General features: G+C 37.5%; 3 protein-coding genes across 4 annotated transcripts; 1 reads left to right on the top strand and 2 right to left on the bottom strand.

Annotated features, from left to right (window-relative positions):
- Nucleotides 1–16: 16 nt before the first annotated feature.
- On the bottom strand, nt 17–2,579 carry LOC103700926 (putative pentatricopeptide repeat-containing protein At1g69350, mitochondrial). The gene has a single exon (XM_008782825.4). It carries the CDS (start codon nt 2,243–2,245, stop codon nt 107–109), a length of 2,139 nt encoding a protein of 712 aa, XP_008781047.3. The 5' UTR covers nt 2,246–2,579; the 3' UTR covers nt 17–106.
- Nucleotides 2,580–2,761: 182 nt separating this feature from the next.
- On the bottom strand, nt 2,762–10,635 carry LOC103700860 (clp protease adapter protein ClpF, chloroplastic). 2 transcript variants are annotated; one of them, XM_008782747.4, is made up of 11 exons: nt 10,347–10,635; nt 9,214–9,614; nt 8,884–8,943; nt 8,683–8,774; nt 8,357–8,435; nt 8,109–8,202; nt 6,931–7,043; nt 5,434–5,479; nt 3,535–3,575; nt 3,232–3,449; nt 2,762–3,141 (listed from the first exon to the last, which is right to left on the bottom strand). In XM_008782747.4, exons 2-10 carry the CDS (start codon nt 9,541–9,543, stop codon nt 3,294–3,296), a joined length of 1,011 nt encoding a protein of 336 aa, XP_008780969.1. In that variant the 5' UTR covers nt 9,544–9,614; nt 10,347–10,635; the 3' UTR covers nt 2,762–3,141; nt 3,232–3,293. The 2 variants fall into 2 exon arrangements, with proteins under 2 accessions (XP_008780969.1, XP_008780971.1); XM_008782749.4 differs by having other exon boundaries at nt 9,214–9,575; nt 10,347–10,572.
- Nucleotides 10,636–12,377: 1,742 nt separating this feature from the next.
- LOC103700859 (mitotic checkpoint protein BUB3.3) lies at nt 12,378–23,952 on the top strand. Its single transcript, XM_039114423.1, is given in 14 exon segments — nt 12,378–12,592; nt 12,706–12,836; nt 14,800–14,882; nt 15,470–15,724; nt 16,171–16,243; nt 16,600–16,680; nt 16,764–16,842; nt 17,615–17,713; nt 19,295–19,308; nt 20,713–20,953; nt 21,763–21,885; nt 21,982–22,038; nt 22,119–22,193; nt 23,510–23,952. Coding segments are annotated over 14 exon segments (1,518 nt in total). The 5' UTR covers nt 12,378–12,487; the 3' UTR covers nt 23,612–23,952.
- The last annotated feature ends 372 nt before the right edge of the window (nt 23,953–24,324 follow it).

Raw genomic sequence — 24,324 nt, forward strand, 5'->3', positions numbered from 1 at the left:
ACAAAAAGTGATAAAATATAGAAAGAAAGAAAAGAGATCGATCATTGTTTATCTCTGAGGATCCTTTTTATCATCTCTCTGGTAATTTTTACAGTATGCGACTTTCTTAGCCAATAATGCACACTGATGAAGAAGAATTATTGATTCTTCTCTGTCTGTTGCCTACAATATTTTCTCTATGATGAAAACCGCAACCATTAAGCAAAGAACGCCAGATGCTGGCATCTGGTTCCACCAGCATTGACTTGATGAATTTGTAAGCTCTATCCACGTCACCAGCACGGCTTAGAAGGTCAACCACACAGGCATAGTGCTCTAATTGAGGCTCTACGCCAAACTCCTGCCTCATCAAATCAAAATAGAACAATCCTTCTTCCACTAATCCGGCATGACCGCAGGCAGAAAGAATGCTCATGAATGTTACTTCATTCGGTCTTATCCCCGATGCCACCATTTGAGAGAAGAGAGCTAGAGCATCTTCTGCTAGGCCATGCACTCCATAGCCAGAGATGATCGAACTCCACGACACTACATTCTTCTGGGAAATGTTATCAAAAACTTTTCTAGCCATGTATAAATCTCCACACTTTGCATACAAGCTGATGAGAGCTGTTTCTAACTGGATATCCTTCTTTGAACCAGAAGTTATAAGCTTATGATGAATCCATCTTCCCTTTCTTAGATAACCCAGATGGGTGCAGGCCTGAATGGCACTAAGAAAGGTCACCGCATCTGTCTGAATGCCTTTCGAATACATTTGATCAAAGAGTCTAATTGCTTCTGCTGAGTAACCCTTTTGACAAAATCCGCTCATCATCGCATTCCACGTCACGGTGTCCTTCCCTTCAATCTCCTCAAATATCCGGTAAGCGGTGTCAGTTGATCCACATTTGCAGTACATATCTATAAGGGAGTTATGAACAAATCTATTGAGCTGGAAGCCTGTTTTAGCAATAAGGCCATGGACTTGGAACCCCAAGCTCAAGTCACCAACGTGCCCGCATGCAGGGAGAGTGCTGGAGAGGGTAAATGAATCCGGAGGAAGCCCTTCCTTTTGCATCCCAATGAAGAGTCTCAATGCCTTGTTTGAAGAACCATTTTGCGAGCACACTGCAATGAGTGAGTTCCAGGAGACGGCTGTTTTCTTCTGTATGGCCTCAAACACATTGCAGCTAGTCCCAAGCTTTCTGAAACTGGCATACATATCTATCAGTGCCGTGCCTGTGGAACTTGATTCAGGGTCCATGCTTCTTCTGAGAATGAATCCATGGACTGATTTCCCTTCTCTCAGGAATCCCAACCGAGTGCAGGAGAAGAGAACACTCATCATAGTTACAGAATTTGGCTCTACCTCGGATTCTAGCATCCTGGTAAAGACACCCAATGCTTCTCTATAGCAGGATTTTTCATTGTAACATGAGATCATGGCAGTCCAGGATACAACACTACGTCGTGATGCATTCCTGAATAGCTTCTCTGCATAGTCCAGGCAACCACATCTTCCATACATGGCAATGAGCGAATTCTCTAAAGGTTCATCTACTGCAGTCCATCCTCTTGCAATATAGCCATGAACAGACCTCGCTTGCTTTAGGAATCCCAATTCAGCACAAGCTTGAGTCACATCCAGCATTGTTACTGAATCAGGCACGATGTTTTTCATATTCATCTCTGAGAATATTTCAAGGCCTATATCGGCTCGCTTGCATCGGATACAGCTCGAAACCATCGAACTCCAGGCGACCACATCTCTTGCTGGCATGCCATCGAACACCTGGCGAGCATCTTCTAAGCTGCCTCCTCCTCCGCCGCCGTACATTTGAAGCAGCGACGTCTCGACAGCAGCGTCCGACTCAAACCCGCCTTTGATTATCCTTCCATGTATCTTTCTTCCAATTCGTACGTTACCGAGGCCCGAGCATGCTCTTAGAACAGATGGAAAGACGAAACACGTCAGCCAAAGCTGCCGACTCTGCATGTCGTGATAGAGCGACATGACTTCTTTGAAGAGCCGAGCCCACGCATAGCTTCTGATCATCACACCCCACATGAAAGAGTCTGGCCTCGAGAACTTGTCAAAGACCAGTCTCGCAGCATCGATGCAGCCCATCATGGCATATGATTCTATGAGCTTGGTGGCTGCTAATGGATCCCTGTGGAAGCCAGTGGTGAGGAGATGAGCATGGACTTGCAAGAGGGCTCTTTTTGTGGTGCAGGATCTGAATAGGGGAATATATCTCGTCATGACCTTCTACGAAGATAATACAGCAGATGGGGTAACGGGGCATGCTGGTTTTGTCCGCTAAAAGCAGAATGAAAAAGCTTTTACACCGTTTTATGATTTTTGTTTTTTTTATACAACGGCGACTTACACTAATCATACATAAATACAGCCTATAAAATTCAAAAAAAAATGACGAAGAAACAAACATACACATGGTTCTCTCAAAAACCTTTCCAAACAATCAGCAACATTGTTCATCTTCTAATAAATATGAGTGGTTGCCTTGATCAGAGGCGAGTGGAATATTTTTGGTTCCAGGCCTAGGTGAGGACAAAAAAAAAAAAAAAGCTCCAGGGCTGACATTTATGTAGAACCCTAATTGTATGATACTATAAATGCATGCCAGACCGCAATACCCGGTCTATATGAGTCATCTAGTTGTTTTAATTTGGTTGTCAAGGATGGCATTTATCAATAACAATGACCATTGTAAGTGAAATAATCAGCTGCAGCAATATCAGATGAGAAGCAATGATCTTGTAGGCTCATGAGACAGCATCCATGAATTATTGAAGAGAAAAAACAAGAGGAGTGATTATAAAAGCATGCGGTGAAAAACATGCAACTCATCTGATGCACCGAGGATGAACTTAAAATTTAACACAATCTAAGTTGAATCCACCGAGGTTGAACTTAAGATCTTTGGAGAAATGCAGTTCGTCCCCAGAAACTGGTGGAGTAAAATACCCTCGACCGGTCATGACGATATTTACAAATCAAAGATGCATGAACGATAACCTCTTCTCTTTCCTTTTTTTTTTTTAACTTCTTTTTCCCATCTTTTCACTTTATGAAGGAACGTGTGCAGGTGAAAGAAGAGTCCCCACAGCACCTGGCGAATTTGATTTCTCAAGGACCTGCAAAAGTGAAGACAAATAATCACAAGTGGTTGCTGAATATTGTTTTATACAAGTCAAGCACGGCATTGTATCATATGACATGGTTACCTGTGAGGCAGTTATTAGTATTGTGATGGTGAAGAATAGATTGTTTATGTGAACAGCATGCTCTAAGCATTATCCTCGCCATCTTCATCATGCATATCCACAGGAACTTCGTAGCGGGGCCTACTGAATTTCTCTCGAAGCTGTTTTATAGGAATGAAGTCCCCTGCTGTATCCATTCCATAAAACAGGAATGAAATGTATGGGTGATCAAACCGGTCCTGCATCTCGTGAATCAAGCAAGAGCAAGACTAAGTGAAACACTCTCAGGTTAATCATTTGTTTCCAACGGGCATTTCTACTCACCTTGTCTGGTTGGTCATTGGCTAAAAGATTCTCCTCTGGAACTGGCAAACATCAGTTGAGAGGACATTAATGGTGAGGCATGAGAAAATATAATGATATGAATATAGTATAAGCACTGATGAATAAAAATCCCACCACCAAATTTGTTCAATAACAATAACTACTACAAAGGAGATCATCTTCTTTTCTTTTTAAAAACAAAATGATGAAGAATTAGGCACAAGGTGCCTAACCAAGTTTCACTTCTCTTTAATTTTTTAAACAAATGAATATAGCAAATTATAAAGCCTTCATTATATTTCTTAATGCAATCTATTGGAATGAACATGTACTTGAGGAAGGATAGACACTTGTAGTCAAGACTGCCTCCCTTTAATGGTAAAGCTCTTTGAAGTTTAGCAGTCCTTCTAGTGAGCTAGGGAGCTCTTTCAAGAGATGTTTCAAGATTAGGTTGGAAAGGCAATCCTTTGTCAGAGTAAAATAGCATAACGACTGAAATGTAACTCGCCATCCATCGTGCCAATATTCTTCTTTCCTTTCCCCCATGGATGCATGTCCTGCGTTCAGGCAAATGAAGTAAGACTGAGGAGAAGAAATCCCACCCACCCTTGCTCAAGTCCTGTAAGAGTCCTACTCTATCCCACTCTTGCTCCAAGTCCAGTCTTGTCTACTCTATCCCTTCAATGGACCACACCACCATGCTGCTAGCAGGAATATTCCTGCTGCTTGTCCCTCCAGGTTATTCTGACACTTCAATGGAGGCAGCTATTTGTAAGGTACTGTGCTGCCTCCATTGAAGTGCCAAAATAACTGGGAGCGACAAGCAGCAGGAATATTCCTGCTAGCAGCATGGTGGCATGCTCTACTGAAGGGATGGGGTAGGCAGGACTCTAATAAGACTTGGAGCAAGAGGTGTTTGGTGCAAGAGTGGGATAGAGTAGACTCTACTACGACTTGAGTAAGAGTGGATGGGATTTCTTCTCCTTTATATAGGAGAAATAGAGGTCTAGAAAAATATTTGTAAGATTAGTTTTTGGGTAGGTTGGGATTTGGGGGTTGGTGGAGGGACGAGAAGAAATGAAAGAATGTATGTTGAGCATATACATGCTGAGCATCAATGACACCATTCACTACCTAACACCATTCACTAACTACCTACCTACCGGCTAACTGGTAGGCCAAGCCATGGCTCAGCTGGCAGAGATCTAGCCCAGAGTTATTTTATGGTAAAAAGGTCAGCCAGCCTTAGCTCAGCAGGCAGGCATTCCCACTGTATTTCAAAATATTATGCTACTAAAATGAAGAAGGTTTTGAACAGAGGCCACCGCAGATGCCCTTAAAGAAATGATGCAATGAGGAAGGGTGAATTGTGAGAACTTCCATGCACCTTAATTAGAATTGGAAAGACCCGATTTACCTGAGTCTGATGATCCATGAATCAGTTAGTAAAGCGGCATGTTAGAAAGGTGGCCATAAAAATAGTTTGTCTGTAGGTAGATCATCATCTTAAGTTTATTCATGTTTCTATTGGTTATATATCAGTGTCCTTTCTAAATCAATTTCACATCAACATTAAAATTGATCATGCATGTATGACAATGAGGATCTTTCTAAAACTTATTAGCTTCACTGCATAAGCAACTAACAAATCAAGAAGCCTACAGGAGATGATAAGAAACGAAGAAATATGAAGTTCAGAATTTTCAGGCCAATAGTAATCAGTGATGCAATCCTAACATGCATGCTTCTATGAAAATTCAGAAGTAATAAAGGAAGCATAGGTATTTGGCGTTTATGATAATTTCTTCTAATCAGGTCCGTAATGCAAGCGCCAAACAGAGGATAGAACTGAAAAATTAAAGTATGTGACATCATATGCTGAGAAAAGAAGCTTTTTACCATATGCCACAAGCAGGTTTGGATCTGCATGTACATCAACCAAGACCTGCAAAAAACAAACAAAAGCCAAAAACGTGATACACATATCATAGTTCAAAACAACTGATATAAATGTAAAAGATATAAAAACAAGATGAACAACCTCCTTCCCCTTAGAAAGTTCATTGTACAGAAGATGCATGTGCATTGTACCAATAAGTAGGGCTGCCTAAATGTGCATATCAAGACAAACATTTATATTGCCTGCCGTCATGGGTCCTCACGAATCAGCGAAAATTTTCAAAGAGCTCTTCTAAGCATTAAGACAAATCATTCAAGTAAGAAAGGTTTCAAGTCAGACACATCTTTAATAATTAAGGACTGTTTATTTTTCATACAGCTATAATATCGGTATCGACCTTGGCTGCCTACAACATCCCGATAACTTGGGACTTCAAAATGGTTATAATATACTCTAGGATCAGGACAGATGATTTTTTCGCATGGAATGTTTGCTTCCAGAATGATCTCTACTGCAAATAATTTGTGTATCCATGTGTATGTGTATCCATGTGTATGTGTATGAGAGAGAGGGAGAGAGCAAAGGTACAAGCATGCATTTAAATGAAAAGTAATTTAAATCATCTGGGCCACATCAGCAAAAAGTTTATGACAAACTTTAACCAACGACATGCAATTCATTGCACCCAACAATCTTAGCACTGTAGATTTAAACAAAGATAATAGCAGATTATTTGTGTCCGGAAAGTGGCTCCAGCTATATTATGGATTTAAATTTGAGGGTGCACCTAGAAGACAGCTGTTTTCTAACAAGTTAGATACTCATCTCGTGTACAAAAGGAACACAACATTTGCAGGATAGGATATTAATCATTAAAGCCTTATCTAACTTTACAGGTTGGCTTAAGCAGCCACCTAAGCTTTCTCCATGATGAAGATTTGAGCCTTCCAATGACTTTATCACATTTAATATCAATTACAAATTTACCTTTCCAATATAAAATGGAAGTAGAAACCACATAAACACATCAATAAATGATGGTTTGATCCTACCAAGGACATTATCTATGCCTGTTTCTCTCAGGTTTCCTTTAAAATGTTAATAGCTCATCTTAGATGAATTTTGATGTTTTAAGCTTTCAGTAGATCGGCATTTTAGAGGGATGGTAGTGGTGTCATTTTGTATTCTTTTACTAATTTACTGCAAAGTGAAATGTCCCAATAATTTTTACTAATCCAGACATGATAAGTTTTTTTTTTGGGGGGGGGAGAAGGGTGGGGGGATATTCAGCACAAAAGTATCAGTATAAAGAATCCTTTATTTCTTTCTTCTTTAGATATCAAATAAAGGTTCAAGATAATCAACATTGTACAATAAAATATGATATTGTTTTTGAATATATTATGCAATTGAACAGCATAATACTGCACAAAAGTTCATATTAAAGCAAACATTTCAAATAAATTGGCAAGATGCTAGTTGGCTACACCACCAACCTGATAAAATGGTTGATTAGGCCCTTGAAGCAACTTATCAACATGTGCAATTACCATCCATGAACTTGATTCACAGCATACAGGATCCATGCCACATATTACAGCACGATAGCCTGCAATGATATATTATTAAGTGAGACAATCAGCAAAATTTTGTCAGAAAACTATATAGCAATTCTTATTCAAAAATGGGACATTGGCAGTCATTAATCAGAGTATCAGATGCCACTGTATTGAAAACAGAAAGCACATATCCTTCATAAATCTTTCAACAAACTTTCTAAGGATCAACTAATACCTTAGCTCCAAATTTGTCCATGATGAATCGTATTTATTGATCAGTCACTCAATACCATAACCAAAAGGTTTTGCTGCATGAGTGGCCTTATACACACATTCTGAACAGACAACATAATTATAACTGTTGAAGTTTAGTACCCAGAAACTATTCAGAGGAAATCTAAAGTGTTCTTAGATTAGATTATTATATATTAATTTGATTTAACATTTAAATTCTAATTGATGTGAACGGTCTAAGTACAACAATAAAAATCCAAAACTATAAGGAGGTTACATTAAATTAAAATCTCTAAAGCTAGGCATTTTTACCTCAACATAATACTAAAAACCAAATGAAACACTCAGAATGGCATGATGCTCTTTAATAAAATATGCAAAGCATTGCAGGTGATAAGTGACCTACTCAGTAACCAATATCTGCTCTAATTATTCAGTGAGCAATGAACTTCATCAAGTTGTTTCATGTAAAGTGTCATTCAAGGTTCGTCATATTGGTTCCGGACCCTGTATCGGTGCCACCCTAGCATAGTATTGGTATAGTACAGTACATAATTTTTTTAGCATACTGAATATCGCTACGCCACCTGTATCGAATACCAGTACTGAACCAGTATGGTACGCCTTGTACCGCCCAGTTCGGGCCGGTACGGCATATCTTGGTGTCATTGCTTGTTTACTAGGATATGGCATCCTGTCTATGTCTAATAAATTTCAAGGAGGGGAAACCAAGAAACTAAACCTTGAAAAAATCAACAAAAGGATATTCTGTTATAATTCAGTGATTTGATTCATATTCCTGAAAATTCCAAAAAAATCAGAAATTACAGACACCATAATTGCAAAACAAAGGAAATGTCAGTCATGAAACAAATTCTCACCAAAAACCTTATGTCGTACTTTCTGGCCCAATCGAAATGCATATTGCACATTTTGATAAGCAAGAGCTTTTGCTGATGCAGCCAAAGACTCAGCCTACAGCCAAAAATCACAGCAAATTTACCAGAGTTATAAGTTTCCAAGAATGGAAATGACACCAATAACACAAAAATGACCACAATGATTAATCTGCAGAGAAATCCCAAAGAAATGAATATCTATAAAACAGAAGAAGGTAGAGGTTTCATACCTCAAGTTTGGAGACTTCATCACGCAACTCAGCAGCCACAGCATAGTTTTCACTCTCAATAGCTTTCTGCAAGTCTGCACTGCAGCAATAGATGCAAATAAAACCTAACTTCTTATGGATCAGATACTAAGAACAAAATACTCATATAAATTTCACTATTGTTCATATTCTCCACCTGCTTTCCCTAAAAAATTGACTAAAAATTAATTTATGTAACCATGTACAACACTCCTCTTTTGGTAATATTTGGTCAAAAACATAAAGAACACATAGTGAAATAAATCCTTATTATCAGTAACCAAACACAGTATAATAAAAATACTTACCGCAGCCGTAAGAGATTTATGGCTTTATCCTGAGCATCACTCTTTGAAGAACCCCTTTTAGCTTCCTGTTGCTTAATTATTTCTGTTTCGATCTTACAAGAGAAATAGGAAAGCAGCATGTTCAAATAGTCTTCACTTGCAACAAACAAAGTCCCTTCTATAATAAAATTAAGTACTCCAAGCCACAGGAAGGTTGGATACCTCAGCAAGCTTGTTCCTCAATTGTTGTGCTGCATCATATTCTTCCATATTTAGAGCATACTGCCATCGCAGAATACCCAACAGAAAAAGATCACGAAATTAAATTGGCAAAGATGTGAAACAGAAACTGAAAAGGGTGCCTTACAATTTACAAGGCATACTTAAGAGTTCAGACAAGAATAAGTGAGTATAAATAAATGAAACGGCTATCATAAGTTGGATTTGCAACCAAAACAGCAAGCCATGCTGAAAATACTTCAACATACAGAAAATGAAACAATATTCAGAACGCACACTCAAAAAAAAAAAAAAAAGCAAAGGAAATAGAACCTGTATTCGAGTCTGCAAGTCCAACTGAAAAAAGAATATTAGGATGTCATCATTAGCAGACTCACTGCGTTCTGTGTTTGGATCCACCTCTTTGCCATTTCCCTTGAATAGCCATGTGGCTTTGACCCTTGACCCCATTCGCCTTGCTCTGGTAGAGTTAGTTGGAAATAATGTTCGCGCACACTGATGCCACAGAAAAGGTCCTTCAGTCAAAGAGTTTGTATGGGCCTTGTGCAAAAGTCTTGGATCACTTCTCAGCATCGCAAGTGCTCCACAGCTCCCACCCTTTGCAGAGGCAGCCAAACTGCTTACTGAAACACCTTGCATCATTTTGTGGAGACAGAATTCGTTTGCCCGGCAAGCTGATTATAAACTTCAACTCATCAAGCAATTTTTTGAAGCTGCCAAAATGCAAAATTACTATCTGAACCAAATTCTTCCATGCTAATCATGGCAAGATACAGCCTTAACCATACAAAAGAAAAGGACAATTTTGAGAGACCAACATACAAGCAAGTCATTCATAAAATCCATCCAAGAACAAAGGCGAATTAATTAAATCTTCCTTTCCTCCTAAAGCCACTCAAAATTAGCGTCAAGAATCGTTTGCTTCAAAAAAGTAACATCCATACTTCTTATATTGTTAAAAATGATGAGTCCACTCCTAACTAGCATTTCAATAAGATTATCCAGACACGGCAAATCGTTCACTAGCTCAACCCGCATTGCAGCGACGGGGGACGAACAATTGAATTCAAGTAGCCATTCTTTTAAGATATTTACAGCACACGTCGCTCCAATTGGAAGTTATTGGTCGTTAGCAAGCTTTCTTTTTTGTAGATTAAGTATTATGAAGAAATTTCACTGGAATCTATCAGTCAAGAAAATACGATGCTTCTACCGAGTTCTGAAAGTATCTTGAGCAGCATCAGCTGCCATACCTCCAAGTCAGTTAAAAATAGCAACTTCCCTTTTTTCCTCCCTTTGGGGCAAAAAAATGCCTCTACCCACATGCGGGGAAAGAAGTTGAACTAGAAACTTTCCAGGATCAATCGTGATGATAGAACTTAAAACCCTAATATTAGAAGCAGCTCGAAGTAAATGAGAAAGTCGAAGAGAACAAGAACCCATACCAGATCGATTGAAACCCTGGGCAAGAAGATTTGAGGATGGAGAGACCTTTGATCTTATTCTCAAAGAGAGAAAGAGAGAGAGATCTGATCGATTTCTTCCGGCTCGAAAGGCGAGGGTCGGACAAAAAGCCCAGGAAGAGACGGAGGGAGGGAAGCTATGGCGACCAAATATTTTCTTACCCCAGGATATCTCTGATATTGGATTTTAGATCAATTGTTGTAACGACCCTCCACGTCTCATGTGTGGTGGAAGTTCTACATGAGTATACGCTCTCTCTCTCTCTCTCTCTCTCTCAAAATACGTTATCTCTCCTTTTTTAGTAATACTTTCTGATTTACCGTCAGGGCTGCAAGCAGCTGAGACCGGGATATGCTTTGACCCCAATCCGATCCATTTTTATGTACAGATCTTGCTAGTGGACCTAGACCTAATCCACTGCACGATCAACCTAAACCGGGTCGGGTTGAATCTGTAAAAGTATTTAAGACTCAAAGGGTTGTCCGAATCCTCAAGTTGGAGTCTATCTACGTCATGTCCGCAGAATCTGTGAACAAGACCAGAACGAATGATATTGCTGACCTACGGCATGCGAGATTAGGCCATGTCATTTATCATAAGTTAAATGTTATGATGAACAAGTCATTATTGAAGGGTCTTCCTTAACTGGAGGTTCGTAGAGACATTGTTTGTGCAGGATGCCAGTATATGGAAAGGCCTATCAGTTACCATGTGAGGAGTCAACTTTCACGATAAGAGCACCATTGGAGTTATCAGATGTATTTAGATTAGTCAAGCAGGCATCGATCAGTGGCTACCAATATATGGTGATCTTTATTGATGATTTTTCAAGATACTCATGGGTTTACTTTAGGAAAATAAAAATCTGGAACTCTTGCAAAATCTTAGGAGTTCAAAGTAGAAGTCGAAAGGGAGACCGAGGGAAAAATAAAGTATCTACGGGAGAATATACATCCAGTGAATTTTATAATTTTCTACGAGAGAGTAAGATAAGAGGCAGCTGACATGTCCAAACAAGCTTCGATAAAATGGAGTAGCCGAGAAGAAGAATCGCCATTTGGTAGAAATATGTCGGAGTATGCTGCATGTCAAGAATGTCCTAAGTCGAAGAGCTTTTATTTAAAAAAGTTCTGAAAGACTAGTTTGATATATATTCGAGGATCTTTGGATAATTTTTAGAAGACTCATTCCAAAAAAAGATGATAAATAATCATTTGTTATCTATACAGGAAACTTAGTTTATGAATTATTCAAGGGCTTAAGAAGGGCATATTGTAATACTTTACATGTTTTTATATAGTAACTGCATAATGATTCTCTAGTCACTACATTTAAATATCAAAGAGAAATACAAAGTACAATCTTAAAGCACATGACAATGGAATGGTTTAGAGAAATATGAAAAATAAAATTATCTATGGATCCCTACGTGAAGCATAAATTAATTTTAAAATTTATCATTTGGAAATATCTAATATTGCTGTAGATTTTGGAGAACTAGTGCCATAAATCATTTGTAGATATTTTTTTAATTTGGTGGTCAATAGAATATACAAATTGTAATATGATAATTAATTTAGCATATGTTTGGTGTTGTTATTTTTTTTTGTGGCATGTGTTCTATTTTTTAAAAAATTTAAAAAGTGTAGTAACAAGATTGAGATTGAAGGTAATATAAGCGTAAAACTTTCGCTACTACTTGTTTTCATATTACCTTGTTAAAAAAAAAAAAATCTTTGCTACCAAAAGCTTTAGATTTTACCAAATAATTTAAAAAACAAATAGGTTTCATTGTATATGTTCTTTAGTCTAGTTTATTTTCTGTTTTTTTTATAAAAAAGGGGGAAAACACAATGCAAGGTCCCTCAGTTTCCAAGAATTTTTGTAAAGACCATTACACGTTCACATATTTCCGCTGGCATCTGGCTTTTGGCGGGAACAAAGAGCCGCCACTTGCAATTCGAAACTAGGGTTCTACTTTTTGCCTAAAAACGATCGACCGGATGCAGAGAATTAGGGCATATCTCGAACAAGAGCGACAACGATTCGCAGTGCTCAAGACCCTACCAGAGCCGAATTTTCGTAACTTAAGACATAACTGGGGCAGAATCCAGCCGGTCGGATGGAAGGATCTCTCCTGGAGCTTGGAGAACCCATCGGTGACGCGATCTCGAGGATCCGTTTCGCCCCAAGATCCAACAATTTGTTGATCTCTTCCTGGGATTCCGTCAGTACCTTCAATCTCAATTCGTTTCTCATGTCTTCCACGCATAAAGATCCTTCCTTTCTGCCCTTTGATTACGTTTTCGTGATCAAGTTCTTCTGGGCTTTGTGCTTCAGGTTCTTAGATTATATGATGTGGACAGATCCGTGCGCAGATTGGCAGCTCCTTCCGAAGGGGCCCTTCTCGACTGCTGTTTCCAGGACGAAATGGCTGCCCTTTCGGCCGGTTCGGATGGCTGTGTTCGAAGGTAGCTGTCTGTGGTGTCTTAAATTAGATTCCCTATGTCGTTTAATTAATCGAATGTATATTTTATGGCTCATATTTGTTACTTTCTGAAAAATTCATGGATGACATCAAACAACATAGGCTCAATTACTTTCTCTGCTATCTTAGTTGATTGTACAGTTCAAATGGATCTTTTTGATAGCTTGGTGACTTCATTGTTTGATGCATTTCTAGCCCTCTAAAACTTTCTTAAAATAATTTGTTAAGAGAACAGTAAGTTTACAGATATATGCGACAGTCTAGTCATTGTAGAAAAAACATAGTTGAAATGACAGTATGAAATGTGTTTTTATGGAATGCCTGATATTTTGACATTAAAAGTAACATCTGTACTTCAAATAGACAAAGAGTAAAGTAATTATAGTATCTGCACTAAGCTATCTTCCCAAATTGTTTAGCAACAATGCCAATCTTGATGCTTTTTACATGTTCATTGGGTTGAGTTTGGGCAATGATGTGGAACTTTCCCATAGTTGGCTTTATCGAGGACCGTGGGAATGATTTTTATTAGGGATTCATCATATGTTTCAATTGGTTTATGAGAGAACGTGGCATATTGGAACTTGGAAGCAGTTCTTCAAACACACCATCTGGCAGACCTGTAGAAACTCGCTGTCATAATTATTCCCCCTATTTAGTGTTGTTAGCATTACCATGAGTCTAACATGCTGAATTACGACTTAATTAATTTTATTCTTCCTTTTGATCTTTACTCATTTACTTTTCAAATAATAAAAATCATATCAGGAGATTCCACTGACTCATCTTTGATATAATTTATCAAATACATTTGTTCTCCATCTTTATTTTTCCCCTTTTTTGAGTATACAGTAGTGCTCTATTCACAATCTTGTTATGCACTCCTATTTTTGACCATTTGTCAAGGATCAGAATTCTCTGCTCTCACACTAAAATGTTGCTCATTTTTGCTTTCCCCTCATGTGTACTGCCCCTTGAATTTAATTGATCTACTACTTTGCATGGTTTATCTAGATCAATAATTGGGACAAATGGCTCAATGTCTTTGAGACCTTATTGTGCCCGATGTGTTTAGAGTCATATCAGAAATAACTGAATCTAATTCTGCTGGCTGGTCTCAGGTCTTTTGAACATTGATTCCACCAGTGCCATAGTCTAATCCCCCTATTGTCTCCTCCCAAACATTTAATAAGCACGAATTTACTGCACAATGCATTTTGGATTGGCCAAATTGAAAACCAGCCCTTCACTTGCCATACGATCATATCACATAAGTAACATGTGCTTGAGAATTATAAATAGGTTTTCTAAGTGGAGGAAGTGAGCTTCTCAACTATTATTGCCATTTGCACCTTGTCTGACTTGTTGGTAGCCATAGGCCTCCCAAGGGAACCTAGTGCTTGGCTCATACTTCTTTTGTATGCCTTTACCAATAATAATTTTAATTGTTGTTGATTAGTCTGTCATCCCTGTGTATTAAAAATTTGAAATGCAATCACTTGTATTAAATATAGGCTGAAATACCATGCATAGGTTTTGTGCATGTATCAAACTTAGTTATTTGGGAGACGGATTTTTATGCCAAAGGTTTACTCTTGGCTGATTTATATTGTTTTGCATTGGTTTGCACGGTGGGGCTTATTGACTGTTTGAATGTGCTTGACTTAGACTTGCCTTATCGACATTCTGACCTATACGTGGTGCTTGCAATGGTAGGAATTCTTAACTTGATGTACTAGTGGTAAGTCTTTCCTGGAAATGAAATTATAATTGGAGCACCAGTAACTTTTTTTGGTTGATAAGCTGTTCCCTGGAATCTATATATAGTAAGGAAATAGCTATGTACGTTAAGTCATTAACCATTTCCTGTTCAATTTCATTTTGTCTAATTTGATGATACTTAGCTAGCTCACATTCATTTCATTGCTGTACATAAATATCCTCAGGTACAATTTGTGTTCAGGGGCTCAAGATGTAGTGGGAAAGCATGATGATTCGGCCACCTGTATTGAATATTCTGAGGAAACTGGTATATAACTAACCTATAGTTACAGGCACTTGAATTTCATTTCATGAGTTTTAGTATTTTTGAAGGAGGAAAAAGTAAAAAAAAAAACATGTTAGAGAGCAACAGAAAACCTACTTAGTGATGAAAAGTGAAGCAAAAAAAATCTTCGTACAAATACCTAATCTACATAAGTACCCCCAGCTCTCATTTTTAAATGATAGTTACAGATTTTTTTTTTTAATATTTCAGAATTGGGTGGTACTTCCAACTCTTAGTAAGACGATCTTTTACCATGTGTGCTGCACTTGCTTTGGAACCTTGCTCCTGGACAAAATTCCTAGGTGCTTCCTTGCTATAGTTTTTTTTTCCTGGGAGATCCTATTCCCCACTTGGGCATCTGAAGCTCCTCTGATATTTGCTGTATCCCCAGATTTCTGGTTGCACTTTCTGTTGGGTTGTCAGGTTGGGCCTATTGTGAGATAACACTGCTTTCGACCCAGGGTCTGTGCCTAATCATATGGCATTTGATAGATGATTTCATAAATTAGGATTTAGCTATATACTTTGTTAAATATCATCACTTTGGCTTATGGATGGTTGGCTTGCAGGTCAAGTCATTACCGCAGGTCTTGACAAGACATTAATGTTCTGGGATATGCAAATGGGAAATGCAAATATTGGTTATACAAGAATGAGAGATTCAGATATTTGGTCTATGTCACTATGCGGGTTTTATCTATTAGCTGCTGTTGGAATATCAGTAATTGTCTATGATTTGAGGAATTTGAAAGGACCTGTTCAATCAAAGGAACCCTCTATGGACTTTCGTGTAAAATGTGTTCGCTCATTTTCTAGCAACCAAGGTATTTCTTACCTATCTGGTCTTGTTTTATTGTAATTAATCTGTTGCCTTTTTGCTATGCTTCTCACCATCTGATCTTGTGAAAACTGCTTGGGCCCTTCTACTTCTTTGAAAATGGAGGCAATGATATTGCTTTATGACCTCAAGCCTGCATACACATAACAATTAAAACAAGTGTTGTAGATCTGGATTTTCCTCATGAGAAGCACAGTGAAATTTAAACTTCTTTTTGCAGAAGTAGAAGAATGTTATTTTGTTGGGTTTCTAACTTAGGTGTGCACCACCCTGAGATCTCGATGTATTCCCCCTTCTTTTGTTTAAGGACTCTTTACCGACTTTCACTCCTCACTAAGTAATATCGGGAATTTTCTACTCTTTCGTTTCTAGAACAAGGGTACATTTGCTCAAGTTCCACATATTAGTGATTCAATTATCCATTATCTCCAGGTTATGCTGTTGGATCAATTGATGGATGCGTTGCATTGAAGTATTTTGACCCTACAAAGGAATGTGAGATGGGGTTAGTTTTTGGTTCCTTCTGGCCCAGACGTTTTAGGTTACATGATAACTGCATCAGTTTAGTTGCACACCACTGAGTAGATTTCATCACACAAAAACTCTTACAGATATCCCATTTACAGTAATCAATTTTTTCATAACATATGGATTCTCTTTCTAGGAGTCTATTGCTATATGGAACCATGCCATTCCATTGTATGGTCATATTGTTATGTCCGCAGTACTGGACACATTGAATTAGGACACATAGTCACGTAGAGCTAGTCAAAATCTCATAAAAGCAGAAGAGTTGCCATGAGTTGTTACTGCATTATAGTCGTTGACTTCATTAAATTTACATCTGGCATACTATGACAGATGTATTTTCCGGTGTCATCCAAAGTCAAAAAATGGAAGGTATCATCTGGTTGCTGTGAATGATATTGGATTCCATCCACGGTATGCCTTTAGTTTTCATCCTCTTGTACAATCATAATTCTATCCACGGAGCAGGAAAGACCAGACAAGTTTTGCTTTTGCAGCTATGACTCCTTTGTTACTGGAGACAATGAAGGATATGCTATTATCTGGGATGCTCAGAGCAGGAAGAAATTGTTTGAGGTATCCTTTCTTTTTGTCATTTCTAATGTGGTCTGTGTGTGAAGGTGTGGGGCATGGAAATGATCCATAACGCACAAGCATGCGTGATTGTCAAGACATTTGTTTTTTTTTTTTTTTGGAAGGAAGACATTTGAATTTTCTAGTCAGAAAATGGATGCTAAATCATTGTCAAGGAAATTTGCCATGGCTTGCACCTTAGTTGGTTCATGAAAATCCATTAAAGCATACATTCGTGGACATCAAGGTATCCTGCTAATGTGTAATGTTGGGAAACAAAATCTCATAAACACATTTAAGCATGCGGAATTTAGTAACACTAAAGTTATGCACTCTGCATTCTTTACTTTTATTAATCCATGTCAAAGTCATAGGAAACTAGCTACATCTTCACTACGGAGCTTGATCTCAATTTTATCACTAATCATCTGGGAATCTCTGTTGAACCATGCTGAGATGATTGGTGGCCTAAATTCATCTTATTTCCTTTTTTCCACATGGGTGCATCATCTTTGGGAGATTTCCATATCAGGCTCCTCGATGTCAACTTAATGCTAGCCGTTTGAGCTTATGGTGCTCTTCTTTTACCTCTCTCTTGGTACATCCACTTGAAAAATTAATTTGCATATGCATTAATAAAAGCATCTCAAAGCCATGCTTTTGTATTTTTATCAATCATCTTTATTTTACCAGTCTTTTTACCACTTCTTTTATAAGAGGTTTTGTATTCATATTCGCTTTGGAAGAGGCTGACCGCATGTTTATCCTTATTCAGCTCCAAAGATATCCTAGCAGTGTGGCGTCTTTATCATACAACTACAGTGGTCACTTTTTGGCTGTTGCATCCAGCTGCACATTCCAGGAAGCAAATGAAGTGTTAGTTTGTCTTCCTCAATCTCTTTCATAATGAATTCACCCTATCTACATATATCAATTTCTTATTTTTGAAATTCATGCAACTCCATGTGGTTGATTTTTTACACAATCAAAAATGTGTGAAGTCAGATTTTGTGTGCATAGAAATACTGATTTTCAGGTAGACCATGTACTTCTAATATGCACTAGCTTTATGTAATAGAGGTATATTTGGATATTATTATTTAAATTTGTTTGTCCTGGCATAGGGCAGTTGAAGTCCATTTGTAAAAAGAAGAAAGTAATAAAGATATTACACATCATCAAATCATTAATTTCTGAAATTTAAAGAGCAGGGATAAGGTATCGTGCTCTAATTCAATCACTAATATTGCCATCTAATATAGCAAATGATCTGTATGTGTTGTATGCGAAGCAATCTTCAAGCTAGTTAACTGTTTTATCTATTTATTGTTTTCAATGTTAATTGATACATGTCAAAAATATTCATAAGCACTAAGCTGATTGATATCATATGTTATCTGCTGGGATTGTCTTTTTTCCCATTCTTTATGACTTTGTTAAAAAAAAGCAACTGGCAAGGTAAAATATTCATGTCATGTTGTACATTATGACTGGGTAGCCAAGTTTTGGTTTTATTAATGAATGCTTTGAGCTTATAATTGAAATCTATAAGTATGAGCCATTTTTTCCAAGCACCTTAATAACTACAAAGCTTGGAATCACAGTTAATGAACTGGCAGCATTATTTTCACAAATTTCTTAAATGGAACATGCTTTCCTTATAACATTAATAGCTTACCAACATTCTTTTCATGTGGCAGAGAGGAGGCTCCTCAGATATATCTACATAAACCGGATAACTTTGCCCGTCCATCTTCCTCGGACTACATTTGATCTTTTATGACATGGATCACAATTCTAGGCACATGTTATACCCTCTTGGAATGCAGGTGGTCTTTAGATATTGCAAAAATATGCTGGTGCTTTTTTTTTTTTCTCGCTTTCAGAGCTTTTGTACACTAGCTGGATATAATTTTCCAGAGCTTTTGCTAAATACTGATACACTGTTGACTATTTTTTTTTTCTTTTTATTGATTTGTTTGCTATCATACACTTGAGCAATGAAGAGTTACACTACTTGTGTCTTCTTTTTTTCCCTTTTTTGGTTGCTCAGCATATCATACAATGGGCAGAGTATACTATGATCATAAAAAGATAATATTGATTTGAATGCCATCTTAGCTTCTATCCTAGGATTCTAACTATGTAATATCAGAAAAAGGTCAGACCAGATCAAATTATTTTGATTGGTAAAATGCGACAGTACTTCTAATGATCTGTGCAAGCATGAGAACGGTACATAGCAATGGCCAGATGGATCCCATTTTATGTGATATACTTGTTGGTATAGAGAATTAGCCTCCACAGTAGATTATATTGTGGAAAAAAAAAAATCGTATCTAAAAGGAAACCCTCGAAATGCTTCATCTTCGAAAATAAAAAGAGCTGTTATTTTAATTTTTTTTGGAGCCACCATTAACATGCATTCTTTCTATTGCTATTTACTAGGCCAAAGTTGCTTGGAAAGTGGATAAGAGATGAAGACGGTAGAGTTATCACATTTTTATCCAGGGATAAGCGATGATCATGATATTTTGATCTATGAAACAGTTGATCTGCAAACAATTTGACCATGTCAAGGATACATAGGGATTGATGGTTCTTTATATTCTCAGGACCTAAAGTTGATACCCCTGGTATATGGCGATGATCTTATGTCATCTCTACTCAAATCACCACCTAATCTTGAGGATGGAGATCCAAGATTACTTAGGATAGTGATCATGGGTTGAAATTGAAGGATAAAAATATTCTTTGGACCATCAGAAAAAATTGTTATATCAATATAACATTAATATATTATATTAATAATATATATTATATTATATTAATATTATATTTATATAGTATTTATGATATATTATATTATATCATTTTCATATTATTATGTTCTTAAATTTTAAATTATAATAGAAATTTATTATTGTACTGTATGATATACTACTTCTCTTCACCTTATTTTTTTTTAATCAAAGTAAATATTAGTATAAAATAATATTATGTTATATGTATAAATAAAAATATTATTTTTATAATAATAATTAATATATTTTTATGAAATATACTAGAAATGGTTTGGGTATTGTATGATCAGTGATCTTGAATTTATAAATACCAAATTGGTTACTCAAGAATATCAAATACGGTAAATTTAGATTATTGGAAATTATAATACCCTGCGGTAAGATTCATGAGTGAAAACCATTATAGTGATCTCATTTGAATCATCAAACGTCATCTAGACTTTTCCTATGCAAAATTACACTATTTATATAAATATTGTGAGCATTAGAGTACAGTCTTTTGTTAAATATAAATTAGTAAGTTATGTCAATGAAGTGGTGCTTTACACCAACATCTGAGATTAAACCCGTGACCTTAACAATCGTTAGCTGCCAAAGGTTTTTTTTTTTTTTTTGAACTGAAATATATAAGCTGCCTACACTCCCTTTCCTAACTTCATCGCTTGCCACGTACGCATCCAAAACCGTAACGCAAGAAGACCCCGTGGGTCCCACTCCAGTTTACAAAATAATGGACGCCATAGGGCTGCAGCCGACGCGGCGCAGCCCAGCGTACTCCCAAGTCCCAACGCAAAGAAAGATGCCTCCCGAGATCAGGCCGTCCACGTGTACCGTCAATCCGTTGGCCACCGGGAGCCGGACGCGAGGCGATATTAAGGGCCAGCTTTATTGGTACCCTAGCTCGCGGTGGTGTCCGGCCACTCTCTCCGTCTCAGAGCCTATTCCTCCGCTGTCCCCCTCCACCGCCCGTCGCCGCCGTCCTGCTCCTCCTCCCCATAGGTAACCCTAGCCTCCTCTCCTTCAGTGCCGTCGCGGCTGACGACTCCGTTGTCTCTCCTCTCTCTTGTGCTCCACCTCCTCTTCTCCGATCTTTTTGGATCTCTTGATTTCGGCGAGATTTTGTTGAATTCTTGATCTATTCTTTGTTTTCCTTTTTTTTTTCTCTCCTTTTCTTTGGTTTAGGGATCATGTCGGACGAGGAGCACCACTTCGAGTCGAAAGCCGACGCCGGGGCGTCGAAGACGTTCCCGCAGCAGGCTGGGGCGATCCGGAAGAACGGTTACATAGTTATCAAGGGAAGACCGTGCAAGGTTTGTTCTCGATTTTATCCATCTTTTCCGTCCTTAGCTTTTGAGTCGTCTATCTTTTTTCGCGACTTCGTTGATGATTAGATGTTCTTTATTGTTATTCTTTTCCATTTCTTTCTGTCATTGACTTTGCGGATTGGAGATTTTTCGCTATTTGATTTGTAATCTAGCGCGATTTTCATCCGATCTTTAGCATATTTAACAGAATTCACGCTTTCGCTGGTCACTTAGTTTCTTGGGATGGATAACCATGGAGCTTTATAATTTGATTTGGTTCATGTTGGAACTTTGCGTGATCTTCCATTGGAAATTATTCTGAAAGTTTTTTTTTTTAAAACAAAGATCGAGAACTAGAAAGAATTGATATTTGAGATGCATCCAAATATTCTTGTCTTCATTCGAGCCTTGGACATTTATTGAGGGAAGTCAGTCCAGAGATTGCCTGGCTGGATCTGGAGGGCACGCGGCTGTGGTTGCTGGATCTGATGATCTGATTTATGAGGATTTCTGCCATTGTATATTCTCAACAGGCATGTGACTGTCTGTCAACTTTATGTATTAAGTGCTGTGCATCCTGTAGTTTGATGCTTGTGAATGCCTTTGAGCTTATGCACGCGTGTGTGTATAGGCATGCCCCTTCTGTCTATTTAATGATTTGGTGTGGGCTACTTCGAAAATTTATGCATTGCCTGTAGGCTGTTCAAAGGTACTTATTGTTTGGCTGTTGTTTTTTCGGTGATCCGCTACCATGTTTTCTTTAATCGGAATTTTGCAATGTCATTTCAGTGATTCTTGTGTTACTGTATTTCCAGGTTGTGGAGGTTTCGACCTCGAAGACTGGGAAGCACGGTCATGCAAAATGCCACTTTGTTGGCATAGACATCTTCACTGCAAAAAAGCTTGAGGACATTGTGCCCTCGTCCCACAATTGTGATGTCAGTATCTTTGCATCAAATTGCTGTCAATACTGTCTTACCTGAATGCTTGTTTTTTCTATGGAATACTATAATATGTTTAGTTTTGTTTTGCAGGTTCCCCATGTTACTCGTACTGACTATCAACTGATTGATATATCTGAGGATGGTTTTGTATGTCTTAATTTGTTCTTGGTTATTCAGTATTGGCTGCTTGCTTCATATATGTTATTGACAATTTGTTGCATATGCAGGTGAGTCTTCTGACTGAAAACGGTAACACCAAGGATGATCTTAGACTCCCAACTGATGAGTCTCTTCTTTCTCAGGTCAGTCATGCACATTCAATTTTAGAAATATGGAAACAGTATATTGTGAAACATGAAAACTCATGAAAGAGTTTATTCAATTTTAGAAATATGGAGTGGGAATTGGGGGAAGCAAGTTTGAGAATATAATGACGGCATAACTAGTTGCAAATTTCAGCATAAAAAAGAAATGAAATATAAATTCTCCTGCTGGTCAAATTCTGTCTATTAGATGTTTAAATTATGCAACTAATTCTTTGGTACTGGTATTAATGGTAAAATATTTTTTTAATCCTATGTTGTGGGTACAAAAATTTATGTCTTATTTGATAGGACCACATCGGTGATATGCGATGTCTATGATGCCTCACCCTTGCAAATTTTTTTATGGCCAGATTGTACAGAACTTATATCTTAGATTTTTCTATTTAAAGTCATTTGTTCAAGTGTAAACAAGTTCAAGGATACAAGGAACATGTTCGAGGTACAATTCATGTCTGAATTAAAAGCAAATTTCTTTGTTCAAAAGTAGAATTATGTGCAACTCATGACTTTTGAATGGTCCAACTTTGCCATAAATGGGAGGTTGTGGGTTTGCATCCTTAAGATCCTTACCCCAAGTAATTATAATATATGGTGGACTCCCCTGAATATTTATTCAGCAGGTGGAACTCCCTCCTATTCTATAAAAAAAAGGGGGAAAAACTATGATTGTTGTGAGCCCACCCTGTCCATGAACTTATAAATTAATTTAGTTGTTGATACAGGATTGTGAGTTTTAGCATATGTGAATTTTGCTAAGTTGCCGTGTTATGCGTGAAGCAAGCTGGTTTGCGCCTGATCCCTGTAACTTCTAGTCAATCTGAATTTTGAGCCATAACCATATAAAGCAGATGTGACTGATAAACAAGTTATAGGACTAGCGAAGTAATTCACTATATTGAAATGTTATATGAGTGTTGAGTTTGTAATTTCTCATGTACAAATTGGGTTATGTTCCATGTTCCATGTCTCCAGCTGACTGCAGTCGATAAACTGTTAAACTGGAGTGGTCTATCTGCAGATTTGTTTGTTCGACAAACTTTTCTTTTGTGCATTAGGCAGGCTCCCATCTGCTGTGCTGTTTCTGGGTTGCCTGATCCTATATGTGGAACGAAAAGGAGTAATTTTGCATTTTTATATTTTACTAGTATGTGCTGTTACTGATGCGCTGTTTTTGTTTGTATTTGATTATATGATCATGTTTTAAAAGTTTTGAGATGAAAATCATCAGATAAAAATTTTTGTTCTGTAATTTAATAGTTTTTTCTGACATCAATTTGCTGTTGAAAAAATAGATCAAAGATGGGTTTGCGGAAGGGAAAGATCTGGTCGTGACTGTGATGTGTGCCATGGGCGAGGAGCAGATTTGTGCACTGAAGGACATTGGCCCCAAGTAGCATCTTGGTTTTGATCAATAATGGAGATTTCTTATATTTGAAGATATATGGGTGGTTACTGTTTCCTTGGCATGAACCATGGGCAACGATGGATGAACCTTGCCCAACCGATCTCAAAAAATCTCCTTCCATATGGTCCCACTGCCTTAATATCTATGTTTTAGGTATTGTGTTTTTTTTTCTGCCTTTTATCAGTACATTGCTTGAAATGCTTGTAAACACAATGATTTTTTTTTTGGTTCTTTTGTTGCTTATGATGCCGTTTCTCTACTTTTTTACGGAATGTATTTTGCAAGATATATCATGTCTTCACATAAGTTATTCCTTCACAAATTTCATTAGTACCGCAAGTTTTTACAAAAAAAAAAAATGCCCCTTTTGCTGCACTATTTGTGAAGGCTAGAAGGGAGGATATCTTGCTTACTGTGGTGGCTGATGACAGAGTCTTGTGGAACAAAGTGGTAGTTGACTGCAAGCCTTAAAGATGATTTATAAATTATAAAAGAAGTTTGGTGGATCATAGTTTGTTTCGCACTCATTGTGGCAACTTTGATTCATTATATTGAAAAGATGGTCATCGAGGACATAATTTTTGTTGCTTAAAATTGTGTAATTTTATTACTTGATTTTTTTTGCTTGTGTACTTTGGGGCGTAATTTCTGTTGCTTAACATGGTGGTGTAATGATTTCTAAATTCAGCGCTCTTGTTTTGT

This window comes from Phoenix dactylifera, chromosome 16 (genome assembly GCF_009389715.1).
Source record: "Phoenix dactylifera cultivar Barhee BC4 chromosome 16, palm_55x_up_171113_PBpolish2nd_filt_p, whole genome shotgun sequence".
Taxonomy (NCBI): Eukaryota; Viridiplantae; Streptophyta; class Magnoliopsida; order Arecales; family Arecaceae; genus Phoenix; species Phoenix dactylifera.